At 39.7% G+C, this 14,747-nt stretch overlaps 2 protein-coding genes across 8 annotated transcripts in view; both read left to right on the top strand.

Annotated features, from left to right (window-relative positions):
* The window catches only part of mtmr4 (myotubularin related protein 4), a 70,125-nt gene extending 67,472 nt beyond the window's left edge, over positions 1 to 2,653 (top strand). For all 6 annotated transcript variants that reach the window (XM_058382947.1, XM_058382948.1, XM_058382949.1 and 3 more), the window contains 2 exons: positions 9 to 97; positions 566 to 2,653. In XM_058382947.1, the coding sequence (XP_058238930.1) occupies positions 9 to 97; positions 566 to 743 (267 nt within the window). In that variant the 3' untranslated portion in view covers positions 744 to 2,653. The remainder of the gene's footprint in view (positions 1 to 8; positions 98 to 565) is intronic.
* A 4,825-nt stretch (positions 2,654 to 7,478) lies between these two features.
* Positions 7,479 to 14,682, top strand: LOC131348550 (carbonic anhydrase 4-like). Of its 2 annotated transcripts, none has more exons than XM_058383622.1 (8): positions 7,479 to 7,597; positions 10,473 to 10,517; positions 10,630 to 10,794; positions 11,182 to 11,327; positions 11,672 to 11,764; positions 12,477 to 12,543; positions 14,169 to 14,329; positions 14,471 to 14,682. In XM_058383622.1, the coding sequence occupies exons 1-8, from the start codon at positions 7,537 to 7,539 to the stop codon at positions 14,660 to 14,662; spliced, it is 930 nt and encodes a 309-aa protein (XP_058239605.1). In that variant the 5' UTR covers positions 7,479 to 7,536; the 3' UTR covers positions 14,663 to 14,682. The 2 variants fall into 2 exon arrangements, with proteins under 2 accessions (XP_058239605.1, XP_058239606.1); XM_058383623.1 differs by lacking the exon at positions 7,479 to 7,597 and adding an exon at positions 10,105 to 10,371.
* The last annotated feature ends 65 nt before the right edge of the window (positions 14,683 to 14,747 follow it).

Raw genomic sequence — 14,747 nt, 5'->3', positions numbered from 1 at the left:
ACCCACAGGTTACCAGATGGGTTCCAGACCATATGGCCTCACATTGCTTCAGCTGCGACAGTGAGTTCTGGATTGCTAAGAGACGCCATCACTGCAGGTAAGATGCACCACACTGTGCTTTAAATTAACGTCTGATGGTAATGAAATTATGCTTTAACCCAGGATATATAGCTCATGAGTTATTTTCTAGTTTTGATATCTTACTTATTCTGAAACATACCAGATACTGAAAATATATCCAGGACTATGACTTTCGATTAGTGTAATTAAATTGTTAAATTTATATGATCTCAAAAAACATTATTTGTAGGTACAGAACACAGTGAAAGATGCCGAGTGATATAAAAGTAGAGACCTGGCAACAATGAATTAACGTAACCTGGATTTTACCGTTCTTTACACTTGAAGTCTTCTCAGTGTCATTTCTTTTCAAGTAGAAGTTGTCAACGCTAATTTTGTTTGCTGCAGATGGACATTATGATGATGATTATAATGGTTATCATTTAATAAAAACTGTCTTATGCAACCATTCGGACATTAACTATAATGATGTGTGTGTCAACAGGAACTGTGGAAACGTGTTCTGTAAAGACTGCTGCCACCTGAAGTTGCCCATCCCCGATCAGCAGCTTTACGATCCGGTGCTGGTGTGCAACTCGTGCCACGACCTGCTGCTGGAGAGCCGAACAAGGGAACTTCGCTCTCAGCAGCTCAAAAAGCCCATCGCCACAGCCTCGAGCTGAGCGTCTTAATCAGATTCCCACCCTGTGGGCTTCCCAGGCCCCCTTATGTAGGTGCCATGAGAGTCACCTGCTGTTTTTGGCAGAGATGCAACACCCACACTGGTTAGTGAGGATTCATGGGTTGTCGTGCGCTGAAGCCCCTGCGAGGTGGTGGGCGAGCAAAAACTGTCAGGGAACGGATCGATGACTTAACGGAGTCTGAAAAAGTGAAAGAGGGTGCAGATTGTTTTGTTGTTGTTGTTTTTTTTTACTCGCACACAGGCGAGGAGCTGAACTTGACCGATCTCCTTTCTCGCCGATGGAAGCGATCCTAACGGCGAAAACCTCCACCAGAGGGCACTGTGACTAAAGTAACCCTGACGTGAAAAGCTGTTTCATCTCAAAAAGAACTTGCGTTATATTCATAACTCTGTAATAGTCTGTGTGTCATGGTACGGACACAGATTTTAAGCCCTCTTCGAACTAAAACCAAAACACCGATATTCTTTAGAGGACAATCTCTCGTCTGCCCTTGAAGCCAGTGACTCCAAGGTCTCATGCTCCACCCAGAAGCTTGCCGTATAAAAGATGATGATGATGATGATGATGATGCTGCTACAGTATTTAAAAAAACAGAAAAGAAATCTAATTTTGTATGATTTATTTTGTGCACTCTAAGCTGTTGTAAAATTTGAGGGAAATCCGAGACCAAACCGAGGGTGAAAGGGAGAAAATGTGCGGTTTGTTTACTCTGTGGTCTGAACTTGAATGTAGAGTTTGTCGTTTATTTTATTTCCTTTTTGTACGTCTGCGAGGAGTCACTGAAGAGATTGACGTCATTTTAAAACTGATCCGAGGCCAGTTATTAATGTGGGGAAAAATCTTCGCGTCGGTTGTAGGAGCTCGTCATTGTGTGAACGAAGAAGCTGCACAATCCGTTGTCCTTGTTTCTTCTGCCCTTAATGGAGGAAAAGAGTGCACGTCGGTGTGGGTTACTAAAGGGTACTTGAGCAACGTTGTGGTGTTCTTCCTTGTTGCAATACTGTTCTTAACATGCTCTTGTCCATTTAGTGGATTCCAAATCGCCACCGTTAATGCTTAGACAGTTTAACATAGACGAAGGAGGATCGTGTATTTGAATGGAGTAGTTTGCAATCCCCTCCATATAATATAGAATTATATGATTGTCACTAAACATCACAAACGGCACCTTTAAAAACGGTCGGAAATGTCACGTCAGCCGATTAGTAGGCTAGTTCACTAAAACTGTGGTAATAAATGAAATGGGCTGTATGAAAATGACAATAGAAATCACTTCTAAACTTGGCATGTTAATAACAGTGTTAAACTCAGGGAGAGAATGATGTTGGGGATGTTAAGAAAGTTCAGGGTTCAAACCAGTGAATTGTTCAGACCCGAGTAAAAGTTCTCTGAATTGGAACATGCAGAATAGCATTACACATTAAACCCTCACAAAAAAAAACAAATACTTTTTTCATTTTTCTATCAGAAATGTTTCCTAGGTGTACATGTATGGTTTTACTGTGTTCCTTGAAATACTAGTGCCATTTATTTTCATTTAGATTTATTTTTTTTTCTTCGTTTTTCCTTCTCTCGTGGAATGCACCATGTCACTTATCAGTAACGACTAAACGTAGAAAAAGGTACGAATACGTAGCGAGTATTTTCTGAGGTTCTGCGATGCCTAATGACGTAGGTCTTTTCATTCAAATGGCAAAATGATGAAGGAACACTTTTTTGATTTAGAGAAAAAAACAAATCAACCAAACCCACTGTAATATATATATAAATATAAATATAAATGTATAGTTATCTGTACTAGTGGCTGGAATTTGTCACTTAGTAAATGTTGTAAAGAATTGCACTGTTCAAGTCCAGTCCCATGGCGCAAATAAAAAAAAAAAAATGTCTGTGGGATCTGCCTTCTCTTTCCTCCCCCACTGAAAATAATACAAATAAATCTTCACTATAATGCATTATACACAAAGCTTGAATTTCAGTACGTAGTTATGGAGTGTTGAATTTCTCATACACTACAACATTTTGTATTACATCAATTACGCTGTTTTTATTGATTAAACAAACAGGCTGCTTAGATACACTGTATTGCCAAAAGTTTTGGGACATCTGCCTTTACATGCACATGAATGTAATATGGAGTTGGTCCAACCTTTACAGCTATAACAGCTTCAGTGCTTCTGGGAAGGCTTTCCACAAGGTTCAGGAGTGTGTTAATGGGAATTTTTGAACGTTCCTCTAGAAGCGCATTTGTGAGGCACTGATGTTGGACGAGAAGGTCTGGCTGTCCACTCTAATTCATCCCAAAGGTGTTCTATGGGGTTGAGGTCAGGACTCTGTGCAGGCCAGTCAAGTTCGTCCACATCGAACTCCCTCATCCATGTCTTTTATGGACCTTGCTTTGTGCACCGGTGTCCAGTCATGTTGGAACAGGAAGGGGTCATCCCCAAACTGTTCCCACAAAGTTGGGAGCATAAAATTGGCCAAAATGTCTTGGTATGAAGCTGAAGCATTAAGATTTCCTTTCAATGGAACTAAGGGGCCGAGACCATGATTTAGAGGGGTGTCCCAAAACCTTTGGCAATATAGTGTATATTTAGTATTGTGGAAAGTCCTGTTCACAGTTGTTCCGTCACCCACCTCTTTTTTTTCACTTAGTTATTATGATAGTTATTAAAAAAAACAAAAAACTGATGACCAAGACGCCACAAAGGCACAAAACAAAAATGGTCAAAAAGAAACTGATTGATTATACAGTGTATGCCTGGTTATTTTCTTTTACAATCTGCTGGATTGTGTGGAACATAGGATGATCTGGAAAGAGGATGATCAATTGGTGCAGCAAAAATAATGCAAAAAGTAGAACACCAGGTATGGATGGATGGATATACAAGATAAACATGTTTTTTTAAAAATATATATATATTAATATGTACACAAATGCTTGTAATAATCTGAATTATAGTAACCATTTAACTACCAGATTTATAACAATACATATAGAGTATATATATATAAAGAACAAAACATAAATCATACTGATATAGGACAATAATCTACAACAGGGTGATATGCTTCTGCCAGACACAATGACAATGAGTCACTGTCACTGAGCCAAAGTTGATTATTTACCTATAAATCATACCCCAATGTGTCGTACTGTACTTATCAGTTTTTAGTTAGATTTAATGTTTAACCTAGACTTTCAGGTTTCTTGTCATGTGCATACAGAATGCTGGTTGTGTGTGCAGTCATGGAGTGGTACAGTGTGAGGTATTACACATTCCATACTATATACATTATATTGCCAAAAGTTTTGGGACACCCCTCCAAATCACTGTATTCAGGTGGTGTTTTTGAGGGGTTGGGCTCGGCCCCTTAGTTCCAGTGAAAGGAACTCTTAGTGCTTCAGCATACCAAGACATTTTAGACAATTTCATGCTCCCAACTTTGTGGGAACAGTTTGGGGATGACCCCTTCCTGTTCCAACATGACTGCACACTAGTGCACAAAGCAAGGTCCATAAAGACATGGATGAGTGAGTTTGGTGTGGGGGAACTTGACTGGCCTGCACCTCAACCTGATAGAACAGCTTTGGGATGAATTAGAGCGGAGACTGTGAGCCAGACCTTCTCGTCCAACATCAGTGCCTGATCTCACAAATGCGCTTCTAGAATAAGTGGTCAAAAATTCCCATAAACTTATGGAAAGCCTTCCCAGTAGAGCTGAAGCTGTTATAGCTCCAAGGGATGGGCCAACTCCATATTACATTCATGTGCATGTAAAGGCGGACGTCCCAAAACTTTTGGCAATATAGTGTATTCCTGTGAGCACTGGCGTTTAGTTATTACACTGTCAGTTAGTTATTACATCATGGATTTGTTAATAAGACAAAAATGAAATAGCTTGGCATGTTACCAATAAACCACTACATCCTCTGTCCTGAAGGCTTTCCCATGGATGGTGTACTGTGATTTGCCCTGCATCTAGAACTACTGTCAGACTGCTGTTATAGAAAATTAATCAACACCCTCTGTCCTATCAAAATCAGGAATTCAGCAGTGCTGTGGTATTTCTTTAAAGCTATTTCTAGGTGCTTTCCAATCAATCTTAAATGACGTATAAATATGTAAATAGCATGATTTGATTCGGTTGTATACATTTTAGCCCCTTTTACCCCTACCTTTCAACCTTTTCACCATGCCTGGACCTCTATTTTAGATTGTGCTTCTAGTTTACTTCTAGTAATGTTATAGATGGGTACACTGACGTTTGCATAGCCTCAGGACAAACTGAAGAGGAAGAAACTGAATTGCTAGCAACACGAAATTCAGTTTGTTACAGATATATTGCTTCATTACAAACTGTTACAGAATATTACATATGTTGAATAAGGAAGTGACTATAATAATGACCCACCATGTTAGAGTATTTTCCAAAAACAGCACAACATGAGCATCTCTTAGTCTATTAGTCTTGCTTAACAACGTGGAACGTCTATAAAATAAGCAAGTTCCTGTTTTCACTTACACTGTAGCAGCTATAAACACTAGCCTCCATCCCAGATAGCAAAATAGGTCTGGCCCAGAACTGGCCCACACAATGCACTTACACTCAGCCCACATACCACAAAGAATGACGGCCCTTTGGTGGCCCATGTCTGGTGGGCCAGCACAGGGCCAGCAATGGGCCACACCACATAAACCAAACCATAACCGGGCCAAATGTGGCATGCCAACATATAAACAGTGCCATCACTGCCAGACCTGGTCCGCATCTGGTTGACATACCACTTGCCATGCCAGAACTCAGCCAGCAGTGCCGGCTTAATGCCATATCCGGCTCAGACCCGTCTATGTGGGGTTTCTTCCTCTCTCAACGTACTTTGTCCTGAACTCTGAGACTCAAGACTGCTTCTTAAAATACTATATAATCATAATTTGACAGAAAACTTCACTATATCAACATTTTAAAGACATTTATGAGTTGTGTCTGTCTTTCAAATCCGTATGTAAGCGGTTAATACAAGTTGATACCATATTACAATGAGTGCAATAATAAAACATAGCCCCAAAATATGATCTGTTTATCAGGTATTTCCTCTGACCCTAATAAGGAAATGTAATCATGTTATATTACACTGAGTACATAACAATAAGAGTCAGAGTCTATTGTTTGAGGACTTCGTTTGGGCGGGTTTCAGGATATTGTCTGAGGAGAGAAACCGGTGGCGACAGCTGTCCTCCGGTCAGTGTCCTGTCCCTGTGTCTCAAAGGTCGTATCGCCCAGTCCTTTAGTAAGTTTACTCAACGGCTTGAATGTAGAAGGTCTTGTGATAACTGCTGATGAAAAAGCAAATAAGCAGAAGTACGAGCGGTTAATGAATAATGAGAGATCAAGGTGCCCAGCATCACTACAACTACAGCTAGGATCGTTTCATGGTCAGACGTGACCAAAATCAGACCTGCACACCATCAGTGTTGATACAGTGGATTGAAGACATACACTTTAACGAGTTGTGTTAAAATTATGAATCTGAAATGTATTTTTGAGCTTGAAACTATCACCCATTGCTTGCGTTGTTTATTTTACAGTATATATGAATTTTTGTGCTTATTTTCCTGAAGGTAGCAGTTGACTGTTGACTAAAGTTAGGCATAGACGATGAAATCAGCAAGAATGTATTTATAAGAACAAAAATTGCAGCATTTTTAAAACGGAAAAACAAAAAAATTGTTAGTTAAATGCTGATTAGAACACTGGGGGGATAAACTGAACTAATAATATAGTATAATCTTTAATATACACCAATCAGGCATAACATTATGAGCACTGAGAGGTGAAGTGAATAACACTGATGATCTCCTCATCATGGCACCTGATAGTGGGTGGGATATATTAGGCAGCAAGTGAACATTTTGTCCTCAAAGTTGATGTGTTAGAAGCAGGAAAAATGGACAAGCGTAAGGATTTGAGCGAGTTTGATGAAGGGCCAAATTGTGATGGCTAGACGACTGGATCAGAACATCTCCAAAACTGCAGCTCTTGTGGGGTGTTCCTGGTCTGCAGTGGTCAGTATCTATCAAAAGTGGTCCAAGGAAGGAACAGTGGAGAACCAGTGACAGGGTCATGGGCGGCCAAGGCTTATTGATGCTCATGGGGAGCTCATGTGTGATCTGATCCAACAGACGAGCTACTGTTGCTCAAATCGCTGAAGAAGTTAATGCTGGTTCTGATAGAAAGGTGTCAGAACACACAGTGCATGACGGGTCAGGGCTGTTTAGGCAACACGATGGGGACCAACACAATATTAGGAAGGTGGTCATAATGTTATGCCTGGTTGGTGTATAGGCTAAGTACGCGACCATATTAAAAAAAAGCCCTAAAAAAGGCGGGAACACAAAAGCCGCTAAACAGCTAGCGGTCTCTGAGGTACTGATGATTCGGAGTCTGTTCAGTGAGTTAGATCATTTGGCTCACGTCACTAATAGGAGCCGACTCTTTCGGACACCAAAAAGCTCGTTAATCCATATAGAGTTTGTGACATTTTCCACCCATGTAGCCAGTAAAGATTCCAGTTGAGCATTTTAAAATAAATATATAAATTACACTGCGATACTGGCTTCGTCTAAACAACAACCCGCAAACGACTCGTATGTGAATCGCTTATCGAAAGAGCCGAATCGACACCGTGACGAATCACTTTAAAACTGATCGGCGGTCGAGTCATTTGTGTTGTTAGCTGCCTGGTGGAAAGTTGTGGAAATTATCCAACATGAGGCGTCTGCTTTTGTATTTTATTCTATTTATAGTTTCTAAATCCTGCAATTGTGAGGGTGAGTGACGGGAAAATGAGCCAAAAAAAATTAAGCTGTATTTTTCTTAGTTAGTTAACCAAGTTAACTAGTATTAACGAGTTAACTAACTGTGTTAATATTCAAAACGACTATAGCTTACCTCAGTAAATTTAATTATATAATATATTTAACTATAACTTCAGATATTTAGCTATGTCACTGACTTTTTTTTTACTTCAAAGATTTTTTTTGTCTAGTTAGCCGTGGCAAATGTAAGCTAGCTTAGCTAATTTACCTCAGGCTCGTGGTTCAGCCACCAGAGCAAGTTTAGTTAGCTTGCTCCTCTGGTATCTAAAATTATTTCCACTTAGTTGAAATGTATACTGATTAAAAATGAGATATGGTTTTAACATTTCAGTTTTAAACAGAGCTGCTAGTTAGAGTTAAGTGAGAGAGGTCATTTGGCTCAGCTCTCTAATATGAAGAGTCGACTCTTTCTGCTCTCAGATGCTGTATAAAGAGGGAAAAAATGACAGAAGAACTGACAAAAAAATTCACCAGTAAATACTTTCCTTTGTCTAGGACTGATAAGATTGTTAACATCTCTTTTTTAAAATAGCAAAAATGATATAATTATTCATTAGATGTTTATAAAGTCTGTTTAAATCAGTGAAAATCAGCAAGGCAGTACGAATGTGTAAGCATTACTGAACTATTATTATTATTATTATTATTATTATTAATGCGCCTGCTGTGTCTGCGTTTCATTAAGACTCATTGGTAACTGATTTTCTTTCCTAATACACCTGACCACCTCCTGGACATCTTTATCTAGCAGCAGTGCAGCAGATGCTCCTGCCTCATTCACACACCTAGGAGTAAAACACATGGCTCATCATCCAGATCCAAATATTGTAAAGCATTTCACAGCATTGCACGCATGTATTTCTATCCGTTTTGGCCTTCCGTCCACACGGAGACGGCGTTTTTAGTCAACGAAAACACTCTCCAAAAGCTGCGTCTACACTGATAGATAGATAGATAGATAGATACTCTATTGATCCCGAAGGAAATTCCAGATATCCAGCAGCATATTTCTCTACACGAATCCGGATAGATTTGAAAATGGTGTTTATGAAAACGCTCACGTCCCTGTACCGTGCATGAGTAAAACGTAAGACGCTTTCCACCATTTTCACAGTCCACACTGCGACGCGAAAACTGCGTTTTTCCGATGAAAGAAAGAGAGTTTTTAGACGAAAACGCCATTTCCAAATTTTTTTGGATTAGTGTAGACGTAGCCTTTGGAGAGTGTTTTCAAAAAGACACGTTTTCGTTGACTAAAAACGCCGTCTCCATGTGGACGGAAGGCCAAAACGGATAGAAATATATGAGTGTGGACTGAGAACGGAGGCTTTCGAAAACAATGCCGCATTTTTAGTCCTGTGACCAATTCAGCTAATTTCCTCGACATATTTCTGCGACGTTTCAAAGAGCCGGAAAGTAAATAAACCCCAGGCGTAAATCGCACAGTGTCTTATGTTTTACTCCTGCGCAGTACAGGGACATTTCAGTGTGGATAACCAATTTTTGGGAAACGATTAAAAAAAACTATAATGTGGACGCGGCGCGTTTTTAGACGAAAATGCCGTTTTCAAATCCATCCGGATTAGTGTAGCCTTAGTGAGTCGGATGTTAAACTTGTTTGCAAACAACACTGAACATCATTGAAGCTTGAGCCATCTGTCTTCTGCTCTTGTGAAGAGAAACAGGCCAGAAATAGGATTTTAACAAGGTTTAAGAAAGAGTCTGGCAACAGAACTGTTTGTATTTCCCAGACAAATGGCAAGGCCAACATCCTGAAACAAAGCGATGAATTGATTTTTATTAAACACACGCTATATTAAAGGTTCACTCTGCTGTTTAAACAGACAAGCTCTGTTTTCTGCAGTTGGCAGAAATTGAGCTCCTCTGAACGTCATTAAAAAATAAAAATATGAATCACGTCCTTTTTTAATTTTTGCAAATTTTACATTTCGATTTAAGCCAAGAGGTATTTAAAATGCAACCAGATCAAACACAAATCACTTTAGCTGAATGAAACTGGAAATCACTAATTGGCTTTTGGACAAATAGGACAGAAGTAAAGGGTGTCCCAAATGTCAAAAGCAGATCACATTGAAATCATTCCCATGGAAGTCGTTGCAAGTTCGTGACAGCTGACCCGGTGTGTGTTTGCAAATAAATGGACATCCCCACCCCCATGTATGGAGACTTTTGGGAGGCCCTGTAGGTTAAGATTTTTATAGTGTGTTCAGTTCTTACTGCCTGACTAAACCTGAATTCACAGGTTGTGTAATGTTTGTTAGAGATGAAGGGGGAAAAAAACCCTTATTTTTGTGTCCTTCAAAAGTTCAAAGCAAGACTGATGTATAAACAGCCAATATAATATGTTGACTGTGGACCAATGAACAAACTCACTGTAGTTAATAATATGCCAACATGTGTCGCCCATCAGAGACGGCACGGTTCACAGCACAGGGCCATATGCCCCATACGAGTGTCCTTTATGTACAAAAAGGCTTCCGGATATTGCAGTATATCTTTTAAGTGCCGTTATAAACTGTTTGAACTCAGATTTTGTAAACAAATGACTTAACAGAGCTCAGCAAGCATGCATGGAAAGACAGACCACTTTCTTTAACATCTGTATGTTTAAACAGAACAGGGGAAGGGTTAAAGAAGTGATAGATGCACTTGTGCCAAAAGAAGCACCTTTCTAACATCAATTTCTCTGATTTGCCCATTGTCAGGTTCGTTGTTAGCTTAATCTGAACTGCTTCTGCCTTTTAACATTTGTATGTTGAGGGCCTTTTCTCACATAAATATACCATTGTATGTTTTCTTCATGCAGGTTGGTGCTACCAGTCCCAGATGTCATGTGATCAACCTTGCAAAGGTAATAATAGAGAAGTGAGCGTTGTAGACTATTTTTTATATACAGTAGATTCATACAACTTTTACCAGCTAACATCTGATCTAATCCTGTTAAACCTCTTTGTTGTGTGCAGGGCCAGCAGCTTGGAATGAGGTCAACGTTGTGTGTGGTGGTAACAAACAATCTCCCATCAACATAGTGACCAAGAAAACTAAGCAAGATGCCAGTCTTACTGCATTCAAATTCACTGGATACAGTGGAATGTTTACCAGCAGACTGAAGAATAACGGGCAAACCGGTAATCCTGGACTTTACATGCACTTCATGTACTTTAGAGTGATAATAAATAGAAATGGGGAAACATATGGAAAGCACGTGGGCACTTCTGAGACTGACAGGTATGTAGGAAGCCCTGAAAAAGAAACCTGGTGGGATGTGTCACATGTTCTCCCCATATCCACTCGGGATTTCTCTGGGCTCTCCATTTACTTCTGTTCAGGAAGTAACTGCAGTGCCTTCAGTAAATGCAGCTGATGTAAAAATTAAACATAGTATGCAAATTCCATAGATAAGGGGCATTTAATCATCAGTCCTTCGAAGTGCTTGCAAGGATTCTATGGCATTGTGCTTTTTTAGGACACAGGGAAATGAATGACTTTTTAACATATTACTTATTTCCTTGTAGTTTTTCTGGACATTCCTCTTGGGGCCACTGTGACCGGGGCAAATCTCTCACACATCTATAAGGCTGTCCAACTAGATTTCCACTGGGGTAGCAGTGGAAGCCCTGGGTCTGAACACACCCTTGATGGAGAACAGTATCCCATGGAGGTGCAGTCATGATTCTCTTTAGTACTCTGATTACCAAGCCCATGCTTTTTCCAAAGAGGTCTTTAAAAAGCAAGAGGAATGTATAATAATGTTAAATACCTGTTTAGACATGGTATAACACCATTATTACATGGTATTAAATGTTATGTTTTGGGACAATGTTATAGGGAAATAATCAGTGAACTTTGTTGTGTGATTGGAAACTCATAAATATACATTCACAACAGAGCTTTTTTTACTCTTGATTATTCTATGGCTATTCCAGTTAAAGTTAAGTCATGACATTCTACAATAATGCTTTATCAGCTTTAATCCTAATGAAAACGTCTCTCGCTCCCTTTCAGCTTCATATCCTGCATATAAAGGACAAGTTCCTTACTTTAGAAGAAGCACAGAACGACACAGCTGGACAAGCTATCTTGGGATTCTTCTTTAAGGTTTGCTTTTAACTGTCTACTGTAATTTCAAGCCAATTCACTTTAATTTAGTTAATGTTAAGTCCTTATAGCCATCACAAAGGAAAAGCAACATAAAAGTCTCTTAGTAATGTTTTGGGCCATCACATGCCAGCAGAAATCCTGCAACTCTCTTGAACTGTACTGGAGGAATAAACATTTTTCCTTAGTTTTGAAGATCCTCAAATTTTATTCTTGTTTTTAATTCTTAATTTTTCCTAGGTGTTTGATTGTGTTTAGATCTGGTAACTGTGAAGATAGTTGTATATAACTTGCATCATGTTCATACTTATTAAAGCATTTAGTGAGTCCTGTGGATGGAGACGCAGTCAACCTGTAAGCAGCTACTCGCATCATGATCACTCTGCTTTTTCAGGCTGAGGTGACTCAGTGACTTATACTTTATGCTGTGAAGCCTTGTACTGTCATTCATGCAGTGTGAGCACTTGGACCATGAGGTATACAGTGTGAATACCATTCGTCTTCTGCATCAACATATTGAGTACAGTGTGAGCTATAACCAGATTTGCCTTATCGTCTACTGAAAACCTGGCTTAAGTGGACAAGTGGACCCCAACTTTAGAAGAACAATACTCCCACAGTATAACAGAGCCACCAGTTTTGTCTCCCATCTGAATTTTCCCACTGTGTTTTCTTGTACATAAAATGTATAATGTTGCTATTTTTATGGCAGGAGTCAGACATTGAAAACAAGGAGTATGGTGCCTTCATTGCAGCTCTAGCTAAGGTGCAAAATGCAGGTAGGTACTTTTCAATGTGACACATGCTTTTTTTTGCCCATATCCAACAGTCAGCAACTGGTGTGAAGAAATGCTGTAACATAAGAACATTTAAAAACAATAGATATTTTAATTGTTTATTTTTATCTATTTATAAAATGCAAAGTGAGCAAACAGAAGAAAAACTTAAATCAATATATGGTGTGACTAACCTTTTGCTTTAAACCAGCACCAATTCTTACACTTGCACAAAGATCAGAGTCAGGTGTATGGTTAACCAGTTACACTAAACATGTGCTAACGATCATGAATTTGATACATAGGTTGAAACACTGTCATTAAATGAAACAGAAACAGCTGTATAGGAGACTAAATACTGGGTGAGGAAGAGCCAAACTGTACCATGGCAAGACTGAGCACAGCAACAAGGTAGAGCAAAGATTTCAAAGCAGACCGGAGTTTCAAGATGTGCTGTTCAAGCTATTTTAAAGAAACACAAAGAAACTGGCAATGTTATGTACCATAGACAAAGTGATCGCAGATACACAGTGGTTGCACAATGCAGCAGATAAAAGACACATGCTTACTTCCCTTCGACACTGGAAGATGTCCAGCAGTGCCATCAGCAAAGAACTGTCAGAAACCAATGGGACCCAGGTACACCCATCTACTGCCCGGAGATGTCTGGCCAGAGTTGTTCTTCACAGAAGAGCTGTGGCCAAAAAGCCAGACCTCTAACATGGAAACAAGGCTTAAGCGACTTAACAATGCATGAAAACATAGGAACTGGGGATCAGAGATATGGCAGCAGGTGCTCTGGACTAATGAGTCAAAATTTGAAATATTTGGCTGTAGCAGGAGGTAGGTTGTTTGCCGGAGGGCTGAAGAGCGTACAATAATGAGTGTCTGGAGGTTCCTTGCAAGTTGCAAGTTTGGAGCTGCATTTCTGCATGCCAGCGGAGTTGGAGATTTGGTCAGGATTAATGGTGTCCTCAATGCTGAGGAATACAGGCATATACTTATCCATCATGTAGTACCATCTGATTGGCCCCAAATATATTCTGCAGTAGGACAACAACCCCAAACATACAGCCAATGTCATTGAGATATATCTTCAGTGTAGAGAAAAACAGGGAGTCCCGGAAGTGATGATTTGCCCCCACGGAACCCCAGTCTCATCATCACTGAGTCTGTCTGGGATTACATGAAGAGACAGAAGGAATTAAGTCAGCCTACATCCACAGAAGACCTCTGATAGTTCTCCAAGACGTTTGGAACAACCTACCTGCTGGGTTCCTTCAAAAACTGTTTGGAAATGTACATAGAACTGATGCTGTCTTGCAGACAAAGGCTGGTCACACCAAATATTGATTTGATTAATTCTCTTCATTTACATTTCATTTTGTTAACTGATAAAGATAAACTATTAACACTGTTTTTTAAAGCATTCCTACTTTACAGCATTTCTTCATACCTGCTTAAAACTACCAATGAGTGTAATTTCACATGCTAAGATACCATTTTCTGTAGAAATCCTCTGCTGTCTGAGCTGGACTTGACCACTGGTGACTTGACTTGGATACGAAACAAGGGATTTGACTTTATACACAAGTAACTACATTTTTAATGTCATTTATTTTGTCTAGAAAACCACACGGAACTTAACATCTCCCTGAACAAACTGATCCTGTCTGAGACGAAGATGAGCGACTACTATCGTTATGAAGGCTCTCAGACCGTACCGGGCTGCTCTGAGACAGCGATCTGGACCATGTTTAAGGAGCCTGTTCCGCTTAGCAAAGCTCAGGTGAGACTCTATTTGACACTGTATGAGATTTTTAAAAAAGTAGAGCTCACTGATTATGTGACAGTAGTAATGGTATAGTTGCGTAGTTTAAAAGAACTGGATGTAATTGTGTCTGTATTTCTCTATTTCTGTGTTCTACAGTTTGCAGCTTTTTACAACCTGAAGTTTAAAGATGGTAAGCCCATGGTGAACACATTCAGACCAGTGCAGCCTCATAAAGGGCGGGTAGTGTATCGTTCCTTCTCTGGTGCAGCTGTAACTGCTGTAGAGTTCAGCTTCACTTTCCTCCTGCTGTGTTTGGGTACAGCTCTCAGCTGTTACCAACTTTACTAGAGACGGCCAGGCATTAACACACAGAGTTCTTGTTTAATTGAAAAGCAAGCAAATACTCAAAGTATTAGAAAGTCAAAGAGATTGA

Source organism: Hemibagrus wyckioides, linkage group LG28 (genome assembly GCF_019097595.1).
Source record: "Hemibagrus wyckioides isolate EC202008001 linkage group LG28, SWU_Hwy_1.0, whole genome shotgun sequence".
In the NCBI taxonomy this organism is placed as follows: Eukaryota; Metazoa; Chordata; class Actinopteri; order Siluriformes; family Bagridae; genus Hemibagrus; species Hemibagrus wyckioides.
The sequence above is the reverse complement of the archived record's forward strand: the minus strand, read 5'-3'. Positions and strand labels throughout refer to the sequence as shown.

What these genes read in the sequence shown, in the direction of transcription:
- LOC131348550 (XM_058383622.1), top strand. Translation starts at nt 7,537, where the DNA reads ATGAGGCGTCTGCTTTTGTATTTTATTCTATTTATAGTTTCTAAATCC. An exon ending in GAGAACAGTATCCCATGGAG is followed by an intron (nt 11,328 to 11,671) that starts GTGCAGTCATGA and finishes GCTCCCTTTCAG; the next exon opens with CTTCATATCCTGCATATAAA. An exon ending in AGCTAAGGTGCAAAATGCAG is followed by an intron (nt 12,544 to 14,168) that starts GTAGGTACTTTT and finishes TATTTTGTCTAG; the next exon opens with AAAACCACACGGAACTTAAC.